This window comes from Lagopus muta, chromosome 1 (assembly GCF_023343835.1).
Source record: "Lagopus muta isolate bLagMut1 chromosome 1, bLagMut1 primary, whole genome shotgun sequence".
Lineage (NCBI taxonomy): Eukaryota > Metazoa > Chordata > Aves > Galliformes > Phasianidae > Lagopus > Lagopus muta.
This window is the reverse complement of record NC_064433.1, coordinates 77,531,973-77,545,013: the sequence shown is the minus strand read 5'-3', so window position 1 is coordinate 77,545,013 and position 13,041 is coordinate 77,531,973. Positions and strand designations below refer to the sequence as shown.

The 13,041-nt window shown below is 44.0% G+C and overlaps 1 protein-coding gene across 1 annotated transcript; it reads left to right on the top strand.

Moving 5' to 3' along the window:
- Positions 1 to 4,422: 4,422 nt before the first annotated feature.
- LOC125700354 (solute carrier family 25 member 36-like) lies at positions 4,423 to 13,040 on the top strand. Its single transcript, XM_048960889.1, is given in 8 exon segments — positions 4,423 to 4,681; positions 4,684 to 4,759; positions 9,432 to 9,608; positions 10,030 to 10,107; positions 10,411 to 10,511; positions 11,098 to 11,164; positions 11,355 to 11,638; positions 11,738 to 13,040. Coding segments are annotated over 8 exon segments (1,227 nt in total). The 5' UTR covers positions 4,423 to 4,437; the 3' UTR covers positions 11,938 to 13,040.
- Position 13,041: the final 1 nt, after the last annotated feature.

Sequence of the window (13,041 nt, the reverse complement as noted above, 5' to 3'; positions counted from 1 at the left end):
ATATGATAAAAGCTCCGTCACGGACGTTGTCAATATGTTGGGTTTATCCAGAACCGTAGTCCCGCTGTAGTAATGGTGTACTCTTCAGTACTAATCTCAGCTGAATGAGTGATGTGTGTGTTACCAAAACTGGAGCCCGCTCCACAGCAGGTTGGGTAAGGAGCAGCTGTGAAGGCGCACGAAGAACACGAGATTCCTGCAGTGTTTGTCAGTTACCTAATTGATGAGCGTGTCCTATTTCATTATTTGCTTCTGGATTTCTAAAATATTGCAGTGGGCTGTAACAGGTATGGGATTACATGATCTGTGCTGTCTTCTGTGAAACCCGAGTGCTAGAAACACCCAAAATCGAATCCCATTTCCTCCTTTTCAAAAGGAATGTGATCTTCTACAGAATCTTCTCTCAACTTCCATGATACAGTTCATCTCTCCAAAAACAAGTGTCTGGTGCTGGCTCAGGCACTATTCTTCAGCATAAATCTTCTTGAATGCTCTCCTTTCAGCTTTGAAATGTGTATGTCACTCTCTGCTAGGTTCTTGCTAGCAAGCACTATGGTGCAACAGGAGCAAGTCTATGGCGTTACAGCGTGGGGGCTGGAAATCCAACACCCACACCAATTACATCTGTGGAGCTTTACTTTGGATTACATCTGCCGTTGGTCCTGTGGCCCACTGGTGGCTGAAATGCCCCAAGGATGCCTCATTTACAGACATCTGCCAGCCTGGCTCCACCAGGAGGAAATTCAGCCTGCGCACCAAACTGCTCTGCAACAACTGAAGCACAGCAAGTGAGAAGTGCTGGAGGAATCACTTTGAAAGCACGCTTCAGAAACCAACTCAAGCTGCTGTGGAACATCTGTCAGGTAGCTGCAATTAGCTGGCAAGACATTTACATAACCACTCTTAAACCCAAAGACGTGAGCTACACATGCTGGTGTGCAGGAAAATGGTGCCACCGGAAAATGAAAGTCTGGACCTTTCTTTCAAATGATTAAGTGTGAAAATGGGAAATAGAACATTGTTTTTGTGTTTTGTGTCACTATTATGTTATTCTATAGGGGGTAATATATCTTTGTTGTAAGGGGTTGGAATTTTTTAAGAAATCTTTAGGATGTATATCAAAACCTTGGAGAAAGGGGCAATGGGAGAAGAGACAGGGGACCCACTAGAAGTCCCTGTTTGTCAGAGTATCATTGTGCCAGTTGCAAAGGGTTTGGTCATTAACAAAAAGACTGCTAAGGCTGTGTCTCCAGCCAAAGAAATGTCATGCCCCTGGTCAACAACAAGGGAGCCAAGAGAGTCATTCCCAACTGACTCTGGTATACAGTATGGCTGGAGGATGAGGACAACCAAACTGAAGCAGCCATCCCAAGCCTTCCAATGATTCTACAATTCTGTGATCCTTTGGAATTGCAGGAAAATGGGCCTGGTCTGTTTTGTTCCAGTTAAAGCAAAACTTGTTTCTAAAAAGTGATGGTTTATAGGCTTATCTGGCCATATGTTTTGATGATAAAATTTCAGTATTCAGTTCTGATTCAAAAGCCAAAGTGATTTGTTTTGTTGACAGTGGTGAATCTACCTCAAAAGCTGGCTATAGGTGGCATATATATATAGGTGGCATACATATGCCAGAGGACATCAGGTAGGATTTTCATAGGAGGAAACACATAATTGACTGACAGACAAAGAAGCTCAGAAAATGGCACGGCAAGTCTGCCAGAAGTATCTAAGATCTCCCCCTTACTCTTAGTGGCCTAGCCACTGCTGGATGAAATGTGTTTCCTGCCAGAGGAGCTAGAGGTAAGAAAAAACAGTGGGGCAGTATAGAGAATAACTAACTGGTTCACCAGGGACAGCAAACAGTGGCTACCCAAGTCACTGCTCCTAGAAGTTTTGAAACAACTTTATGAGAGAAGCCTTTGGGGCTCCAAAGGATTAGCAGATGCCTTTATAAAAATCTTTTTTTACCATAGAGCTATTTGCACTAGCAAAAGCAGCCACTGAGGGATGTTTGATATGTGTTGAAGTAGATAATAAGCAAAGCAAATGGTAAAAATGGAGGCCAACACTGGGCAGGGCAACCCTTCCAGTGGTACCAGGTAGATTTGACTGTGATGTCCAGGGCTGGGCAACTTAAATACCTCCTAGTGATAGTGTGCCAGCTTACAAGGTGGCTGCAGCATTTCATGTAGCCTCAGCAGCGTCCTGCTCTGTCACAAAGATATTCCTGGAACAAATCATTCCTAGGTATGGGATGATAGAGGCAATAGATGCAGACAGAGGAACTGACTTCACAGGGAAGGTGTTGCAGGGAATCATGATGCACTGGAGATACAACAGGACTTGCATGCCTCCTGGTGACCCAAAAGTTCAGAGAAGGTGGAAAAAATGAATGGGGAAATAAAGTAAAACTTTCTGAAACTAGCAATAGAAACTTAGCTTACCTTAGGCCAGATTGCTACCCCAAATAAGGGCAAAACCTAAGGGAGACAAAGGGTTATTCCCCAGTAAGTTGCTGTTCAGAACACCCTACCCAAGTAGCACCCAACCTGGGAGAAAAAAGGAAATAAGTGATATTTCCTTAAGACAATACATGGGCAAGATACTGTCTCTTGTCTCTTTGGCAGGAGGCCCAGCTGCACAAACCGTACCCTTGGACTTTGTGGTGCACAATATTCAGCCTGGAGACTGGATCCTGGTAAAAGACTGGTAGGAATCATCATTAACTCCTAAGTGGAATGGACCTTTTCAGCTGTTACTCACTATAGAGGCTGCAGTGAAAGCAGTGGAACACAGATGGATTCACCATACCCTCACTAAGCCCACACAAGCTCCAGAAAAGTAGACTTTCAAGTTGAAAGAAGACAGAGGATTATGGATAACCTTTAAACAAAGCACCTGAGTAGTGACCTTATGCAACTAGCCACCAGGGAAGCTTGAGAAGATAGTGGCAAAGGAGCATAAGAACTGGAACCAGCATGTTTCGAGTCTAGATTTTGATTTGTTGCAGATGGGGAGTCAGAGCAATCCTCCCAGGAGAGTACCCTCTGGGGAAAATGTGGGTATGGTTCATTTGGGAGGCTGCTAATACCTTCGCTTTTGGTTTAGCTGGGAGCAATCAGTGCATGATATAACGACCATTCCTCTGTGTCTACAGGACAGCAATCCAAACGAGTGGCTTTACAACTGGATGCAACCTGTGATAGGGATGTAAACCTATTATAAAGGTGGAAGTGATTGTTCTAGGCCTATCTTTAGTGGGAGTCCCAGGACTAACCGTCTGCAACATCCACAACCATCAACAACTTATTGTGGTTGCTTGTGGTTTCACAAAAAAATAAAAACAATAAAAATAATAATAATAAAAAAATTGAATCAATTTTACATCCCATCTGTTGCAGCCTTAAATAAATTATCAGGAGAAATTCAGCATGTAGTCTTACAAAATAGAGCTATTAATGATTATCTATTACTAAGTCACAATCATGGGCATCAGGAACTTGAAGGGATTTATTTTTTTAATATTAGTGACTCTTTCCAGTTGGCAGAAGGAAAGACTGAAGATTTAAAATGTTTAATGGAAGGTCTCAAACAAGAGGACTGGCAAAGATCAGAACCCTGTTATTGATCGAGGATTGCTTTTTGATGATAGGTATAGGCCTGGTAAGGTCCGTGGTAAGTTTTGTACTCTCCTCCCTTTGAGAGATTACTTGGGGGCAGAAGGCAACGGTCTAAAGGCATGCAACTGCACCTGGAACTGCACAAGAAGAAATAATAAAAGGCTATGTTATAAAATAATTATTTGCAAGAATAATTAGATGATAAAAAAGGGAAAATTGACATGAGTGAAGAAAGGATATTAAGTCCTTGCAAGAACTTAATATGATGAACGAAGGATGAGAACTGGTTAAATAAAACTTGTCTTGCAGATAAATAGCAGGAGATGCTAGCTTAGCAATTGCTTGTAAATCTTGCTTGCTTTACAGGACAAAGAGGGATGGACAGGCTACAACAGGCTACAAACAGAACTTGGACAAAACAACAAACTCTGAATCCAGATTACTAAGTATGTATTACAAAGAAAAGGGGTACCTACTGGGGGGTTGAACATGTTGTAAGTGAACTGAGAAGAATGTGAACTCTGAATACTTTAAACAAGTACTGGATTAGCAGATGCCTTTATGAAGGGAACAAATTTTATGATACTACTTTTATGATAGGGAACAAATAATGGGAACAGGGGGAGGGCTCACTGCAGTGTCAGGGCATAGGGATAAAAAGAGATTGTGACCTCTGATGGGTTGAGATCCTACTGGAAACCCCCCAGCAGACATTCCTTTTATTCGAATAAAGAAAGGTAAAAAACCTCCTTTTTGGGATCACTGAGCAAGCCTATTTGAGCAGAATTTTTCCCAACAGCGCTGAGGATGCACAAGCATGAGGACACCTGGATTCAACGCACAGGAACAAGCACCGTCAGCAGGCGGCCCACAGCTCACGGACGTAGTTTGGCACGGGGATCCGAAGCAGGCCCAACCCCACCAAACCGCCCCCCAGGCGGCATTCTGGGCTGCCGGCACCCAGCCCGGCCCGCCCGCCTCCGTCCGAGGAGCCAATGCGAGCGGAGGGCGGGAGGGCCAGGCCTCGCCCTCGGGGAGCCGGCGGCGGATCCCGGCCGTGCCGCAGAGCAGCGGAGCCTGCCGATGGAGCGCCGTGCCATGGCGCAGCACAGCACCCTGCTCCACCTGTTCGCCGGAGGGTGAGTGAGCCCGCGCGGCGCGGCTCTGAGCGGCACGCGCGGCAGGAGCCCGGAACCGCGCCTTTTTCCCCCTGTCCCGCGGCCCTCGCTCCTCCCCCCGCCGGCTGCCGTCCCGGGAGGCCGCGGGGTAAAAGTATGGTTCTGCAGCTCTGGTCGGACGGGAGCTTTTGAGTCACGGAACGGTATTGTGCTTAGAGTTCGAGATGCCCGAAGCCGTTCCAGCCCTGCTGTGTGACTGCCCAGTTCCCTTGTCTAGACGAAGATCTCGCCCTTTTCCAATTCCACTAGCCTCTTGGAGTCTGTATCGCAGCGAGGTCTTCAGTATAGGGTGTGGTAAGGCGTATCATTTCCTTGCTCTCAGTTAGGAAAGCTTTCTCCAGGTTATACAACTGTGCCATGTCAATCTGCTTCTGTACGCTTGCCTTGTCTGTTCCCAGTGCTACTTTCTACACACTGTTCTCTTTCGTTAATTTTTCCTTGAATTGGGTAATCACTGCATCTCAAAGGCTGAGCATTTCTATATGTATTTCTTCATACTTCTTAGCTTTCTTCTTAACCTCTTCTTCAGCCTCATTTTCCACTTTGGTTCTTGAAAAAGCAAGATGGTTCAGTTAGTGGCAGTGCACTCGTGTCCCTGCAGTCATCCTTCAATTGCAATTAGTTAAAACCCAAGGAGTAAGAAGTTTGAGTTATTACTAAGGTGTACAGTAACTGATATTGTTTCACCTAATTAAATAGATCTCTTTGATGAAGGAACAGTTGTTTATTATATTTTCTAGTCTAAGAACAGGGGACCATCATAGGATACGGAGGGGATCGTTCAAAAGTAGTGCAAGAACATAGCTTTTAGTACAACATACAGTTAAAGAGGGGAACTCCTGACCTCAGGATTTGAAAGGATAAAAGCTTTTTATGTGCCCAAAGTGCATTTAGAACAATGAATAAAAGGAGACTGTCTTGAAAAGCTATCATCATACGATCATGGAATGGTTTGGATTAGAAGGGACCTGTAAGATCATCTAGTTCCAACCCCCCTGTTGTAGGCAGGGACACCTCCTTCTAGACCAGGTCGCTCAGAGCCCCATCCAGCCTGGCCTTGTATGCTCTCCAAGGAGTAGGCATCCACAACCTCTCTGGGCAACATGTTCCAATGTCTCACCACCCTAAAGAAAATTTCTTCCTAGTATCTAGTCTAAATCTACCCTCTGCAAGTTTAAAGCCATTATTGAATGTGATGCAACACATCTGGCTGAGGAAATCTGTGAGTTGGAAATTGCTAAAAGCTAAGAGTGTGTTCTTCAGGAGTGTTTCTTCTCTTCTATAGGTAACAGTTACTATGGACAGAATCCTGGTATAGATGGAGGTTTGTCTGACTGAGATGTTTTTTTGAAAGGTCTACAAATTATCACAATTTTCAGCTAGCCAAAATAAGGTTTGAAATGTGAATTGCCACTAAGCCCTGTCAGAACTGTGCATCTTACAACCTTTTCACATCATTAGTGAAAAAAAAAGTTAGTAGTGTTTTTTAAATTTCCATTTACTTGTATTTTTATTTTCTGCCCCCTCAAGCTTTGCAGTCGACTTTGCAAACTTTGAAATGAGAGAAACAGATGTGGAAAAGTACTCTATTCTGAGACTGTGTTATTGCCTTCCTTTAGCCCTTTCTGGCACTGCTGGACGTACGTGTTGCACTGGCTATCCATTACTGCTCTCCCTCATGTTTTGCAGTAATTGACTCTGTTACATTTTCAAGAGTAATGGCTTTAGGGTGTTGTCTGTATTAAAACAATCTGCTTAAGTGCAACGCAACAACGCTTGGTGATTGCTCAGTTCCATGGTTTGGGGTTTGTTTGTTTCTTTGTTTATTTTTTTAATTACTTCCCAGTCTCTGCACCTTTGCTCATTATTTGCTACTGTGACAGCTTTTGTCACCCATGAATTTTATCAGATGTTAAATGTTACCTCCTGTTTGCTGGTGGAAAAAAAAAGAAAAATTTTAGGTCTGGTCTGTAAGCGATTAAAGTCTTGCAGGATCACCACTGTTTGATTCTTTTCTAATAACTGGGTTAGGAATGGGGGAGAAGAGTGGGGATGATTTTTTTATTTTTTATTTTTCCTTTGCAATATTTTGTGCTATAATTTTAACATGTTTAGCATCTATATTATAGAGAAAGTTCTAGGTCTGTAAGTATGGTTTTGTGAGGTGCTAAGTTAGTGTTTCACAAAATCTGATTTATGTTACATCTTTGTAGTTGCTTTTGTGAGTTCAGCTTTTGTTTGATAACTTCCGTGAAGACAAAACCAATGTAGCCCCTCTACCAATACTGTTTAGAATGAAGTGTCTTTTAAGTCTGTATGGTATGATGCTGTACATGTTTGCTGGTATGGATCTCAGGTTATATAACCGTATAACTTCACCAGCATAAATTATCACAAATATGATTTTATTTTGAATCCTGGTAGACACTGTAACTCTCTTCTAGGCTGGTATGGATCTCTTGTCCTCTTACACGTATTAAACATTTAGAACTGTAGGCATTAAGTCTCCTCAGCCAGCTCTTAATACCCTTGGTTACGGCTTTGTTCTTACTAGAGTTCATTTATCTTTGCCTTCTTTAGTATTGGGCTGATCAACAGTTCACCTCTTTGTGATGAAAATGCTTCACTTTCCATTTCTTCTGTAAAAGAAGAATCTTGGAAACCTGTGTTTCTTATACATTGAGCAGCTGTCTCATCATGTGCATGATGAGATGTAGTTGAGATTTCTTCCAGTTCTGAGCAACTGGTTCACCTGATTTCCTTATGTGTTTAGTAGAGTTTTTGACTCCTTGGAAAATTCTCAAGTCTTGCCATTTAGCCATACTGGCTTAGAAAGCCCCTTTTGTCTTGAAAACCTACTGCTGATTAAATAACCACTGTGCAAAGAAATATCTATTTCTTTTGCTTTTTTTTTTTTTTTTAAATTATTATTCTTTTCACTTCTTCTCTGTTGGCTGTACACATAGCTTGAGGAACTTGAACTCAGGAAATTTTTCTCTATACTTGGGGCATGGGTTCAAACTCATGTCTTGACCATGCTCTGGTAAGGGGTTCTTGAAGAAAAATTATTATACATTATTGTGCCTCCTTGTGTGTTGCTAGATATCTGTAGGGTACCAGTTGCTTCTCTGAATGTAGTCCTTCCACAGCATCTGTCCAACCCGTAGGTGAGAAGTTGAAGCGGCTCTGCTTGTAGAATTTATTCAGACATTTTTGATCTGTCACCATTGTACTCCATCCTTCCTCGAGGAATACATTTCCAGAGGACTCGAGCCAGGTCACTTACTGCTTTGGGTTGTCTTCTGAGCCTGAGCTAAGTGCTTTTGGTTACATTCCACCTGATCCCAGACTCCTACCACTTGCAGCTGCTGAAGAGATTTAGTGCTGATTGTCTGCTCTGCAAGTTACCCCACTGCTTAGACCTGCAAAGGTCTTGGCAAAGCAGCACAGGTGTAATGGAGTGATGTAACTCGCTGCTGGCATTGTTAGCTGCATAAAACTTGTCTTTAGACCAATTTAGCAGCTAGATCTTTAACCCTTGGACTTCATTATAGTAGGTATCCAGTCCTTTTTTTCTTTTTTTTTTCCCCCCTCTATCCTGTCCAAGGAGTAAAGGCTGTAAGAGCAATGTATGTATGCTGTGAGCAATAGAGACTGTTCCAGAATAATTCTTAGGAGCTCTAGCAATCCACTGACCTATGTCTTCATGCGGAAATCCCTTGATACACACGATTCTTCTTTGACGCTGTGTAATTCTTTCATTGGCTCTTCTTTCTTTGAAGCAAAATGAGGGTTTATTTTTTTTCTTTCCACCCTCTGTCTCTTAAGAAACAAGGTGAGTTTGGCTATAGAAAGTAGAAACTTTTGTCCCTTTTTCAAGCCTTTGTCTGGCTGTAGCACTCAAGTCATGCACTCAAGTCAATTCAGCTCAGAACAGCCTTTCAGATACTGAGCACCGTCTAGAAGAGCAAAGCTTTCAGTCAGAGGATCTGAATGGGCAGAAGCTGAGAACTGAACATAACAGTTCTTTGGTTCTGATTTGTCCCTGCGTGGCAGAAAGCGGAGAAGAGGATGCGTATCTTTTCAGAGTTAGTGATTGATGGTACTTGAGTTTCCAAAATAACTTCTATCTGATTAAGGCCCGAACCCTCTTTCATTGAGCAAGTTGGGCTGCTGGCAGAAAATATAGATCCTGCTTACAGGCCTTGAAAAAATGGAGCTAAATGAATTTTGGGTTGAAAGACATACGCAGGCAGAGGGGTGGGAGAAGCTGCTGTTGTCTGCACTGGCGGGGGACAGGCAGAGTGCCTGGTGATGTCAGCCAAAGGCATTGCATAGAGGCTGGGCAGCAGAACTGTTTACTCTGGGAAAATCTGACTGCAAAGATCAGCAAGTTTGAGCTGAGTCCCTGTGGACTTGGGACTGTTTGTCTCAAATGGTTTCAGAGCGATGCTGCCAGGAGATGTCCCAAGAGAAGCCATTACTACATTAATCAATACCAGAGAGCAGGAGGTCGTGTGTGACGCAGGCTGGGGGACCTAGCCTAGAAGGGAGAGACAGTGGAAAGGCAAGGTTGGAATCATTACCCTATTCCTACATGGGGGTCATCCTTACCTATGGTGTTACGTTCTAGATGTGGTGGCACAGCTGGAGCCATCCTGACCTGTCCCCTGGAAGTGGTGAAGACACGTCTGCAGTCATCTCAGCTGGCACTGCGACCTCTGTGTCTCTCTGAGATACAGCTGCCAGGGATGAGTGTGAGGCTGATGAACCCCACCCCACCAGCCCCTGGAGTGCTCAAGTTGCTCAGGTGAGTAGGGCAGGGTAGAATGTGTGTGTTAGCAACATTGAAGTGAAGGTTTGGCCATCATGTGGAGAGAGGAAAGCAGCATTTGGGTTGAAGCTTTGCAAACTACAAGTGCAATGATAAGTTTCATCAGAGCACAGATATACCTGCTCCTCATAGCTGATCTGTGCTTTGAATGCTGAGTCTGCAAGGCAGCTTTTGAGACTGTGATAAGCTTCACAGCTAGTAGATTGATCAAACTTAGAGTGCTTATGTCAGAAAAAAATAGGAATAAATGACTAAGAAGAGAAGAGGAGAGCAAGGCAGAAAATGGTAACAATGGATATGAGGAGGAGATACAGCAAGATCACTGAAGAAAGAAGAAAGAGCAACAGGAAATCCTCCGACTTCATTCTTCTTCTGATTTGTTTATTTCCTTCTATAGGACCATTCTTGAGAAGGAAGGCATGCGATCCCTGTTCCGAGGTCTGGGCCCAAACCTTGTTGGGGTTGCCCCTTCCCGGTGAGTTCTGATCCCCAAGGATAGCCTACGCTGTACACTTCTTAAAGAACCTCCATGACAGCTACTGCTTCACATTCTGAAAGTAAACAGAATAGTCCCATTGTGCCACAGGGCCCTTCCCCTTTATGCAAGCATTTTTGGGACTTTTTGGTCACAGCTATAGGATGACTGCTGTGCGCTGAGTAGAGGCAGTAGTGATGTCATGTTAGACAAACTTGTGCTGAGAATAAAATTTGGACTGAAGCTCTACAGCAGTGCTTCTTGTAGGTGAGCTGTAACCTCTTTGTCTTTCTTTCCAACCAGGGCTATATATTTTGCTGCCTATTCTGGTGTGAAGGAGAGGCTCAATACTGTCCTTGTACCAGAGTCCAAGAAAGTACATATGCTATCAGCAGCCTGTGCAGGTGAGCTTTTTCTTTCTCAAATCAGAGCTAGGGAGTCCTGCTTGTGAGTGTGAGCAGGTTTCAACCTGCATTGCTGCTGCCTTCTGAACCTTTGTTCCCCCACATCTGGAGCAGCAACTAAACAAAGTGTTTTCTCATTCTTCATCCTTCTTAGGCTTGTTTCTTCAGTTCGTAGATCTAGTCTTTCCTTCTTCTGCTGCTATCAGGAAAAGAGCTCTATTCATTTGTGTGTAGGGAGAAGGCAGCTTGTAGTGTGCACCCGGAATCACATCTCTTGAGATCTTAAACAAAATATCTCTAACAAATTTTTTAATTCTTACAAGTTTATTGTTTCCTGTCTCCTGTAGCAGGGTTATGTGGAAGGTAGAGTTGCTAGTTATCTTCATAAGGGATAAGGGAAGAAGTGGAAAGTCAGGTAGTCTACTCTCTAATTGTCACATCTCTCATGGGAGTTCAGGGTCACTCTCAAATTGTAAACTACTGCAGCTTTCCAGGCAGAATTCAGGGAGCTGACAGATCAGCAACTTCTTCCAAACTGTCAGTGGTGTCCTGGTGCTTATTGTTCTATTCCTCTTCTGTTCTCCAGGCATTACCTCTGCCTCACTCACCAACCCCATCTGGTTGGTGAAAACCAGGATGCAGCTGGAAGCCAGGTAAGGCAGACAAGACATGCAGAACCACTCCATGCCTCATCAGGACTGGTTTGGGTATGGGGTTGGCCCATCAGAACATAAATCTTCAGGGCACACTGAGGAAGAGTCATCCATCTGTGTTCAGAACTGTATTTTGGTCAGTGGAGCAGTATGCTATTCTAGCCCTTCCTCCTCACTTTTGTCTTTACAGGGTGAAGGGGGAGCTGGGCAGTAATGCCCTCCAGTGTGCTGTGCACGTGTACCGTACCGAGGGCCTTCTTGGATTTTACCGTGGAATCACAGCCTCCTATGCTGGAGTGTCAGAGACCATCATACACTTTGTCATATATGAAGCACTGAAACAGCATCTGAGAAATGGCCATCATTCCCTTTCTACACCATTCACACTTTCAGCAAACAGCCGTGACTTTTTTGGACTAATGGGAGCTGCTGCTGTCTCCAAAACATGTGCCTCGTGCATTGCATATCCACACGGTGAGTGAGTCTGCTCTGCTTCCTTTTGTTCCCCTTGACAGAAGATGCCACACCTGTGAGATCATTCTGATAATATTGCTTCCCTTCTTGTCTCTCCAGAGGTAATTCGAACACGGTTGCGAGAAGAAGGGTCACGGTATCGTTCCTTTATACAGACTCTGCAGCTTATAGTCCGTGAAGAGGGACCCTCGGCTTTATACCGAGGGCTCCTGGCCCACTTGATCCGCCAGATCCCCAACACAGCCATCATGATGGCTACCTATGAACTCATTGTATGTTTGGCACCTCCCACCTTATAAGCACACTGTAGCACTTGGCTGAGGTGGCTGGAGAGATAAGAGTACCATAGTCCAGAGACGTGGTCTTTTTCCTTGGTCCAGGAGGTGGTGCTTTTTGTCACACACTGGGACTGGTCAAGCACAGCATTCTCAGGACGTAAGACTATTTTGTCCAAAGTTTTTTGCTCCAGTACATACAATGTAGCCTTTCTTCTTTCTGGAGACTCCAATACTTCCAGTGCTTCAAAATGTCAGGGCACTGGTTTGACAATGCCTGCTCTTAGCTCCCTGTATGAGACAAGGACATGAAACTTACTGGATAAGAGATGATGAAGAAAGCGTATGCGTACCTGAGCTTCAGCATCATTGTGTCATCTGGACCCAGTAACAACCAAATGTGGGCGCAGCTACCCATGATAGGGTTAAGACATCTTGAGAGAGTTGTAGCAAGCAGAGATCTTATGCCGAGACATTTTCATATCCCTAGGGGGGCTCTTTCACTCTTTATCTGTTCTGCTGTCCTCCTACCCTTGAGGATTCCTCAACCTTGGATGCTAGCAAACATCTTAATGCAGAATTTTCCTGTGGGTCCTTAACATGTTGCAGCCATTGCCCTGAGAAAAGTCAGGCAGTTGGCAGCTTCTTTTCCTCCTGCTAGGTCTGAAGAGCTGGACCAAGTAGCTCAAGGGAAGAAACACAACTTGCTATGATGCACTACCCTAATAACTTATGCTGCTGTCCTCACAGCCATATCTTGCCCATACGTGATCTTTTTGCGTCCCCTCCTTTCCTGAGTAGCAGAAGGAGGAGTACACCAACTTCCCTCTGAACTGCTGGAGCTGTTCTGCTATAAGCTGAAGTCCCTGATATGAAATGCACTCTTAAATGCTTGTGAAGAAAGTGGTTTATGTAAAAGGTGGATGAATCTGAGTATTTAGCCTGTTTCTGTTGATGTGAGCCTTGCTTTTTTTCTATTATCAAGATTTTCCTGCATATGTTATGTTTGCCTGTGGTAATGGGCTGGGATGCCTTCTGTTCCTGTGTGGGCTCATGGCCCGGTGTACTGAGAAAGACTACGTTGTCTTTTCAAAGAAAATAATTTGAGTCTCAAAAAGATAAGGGGAG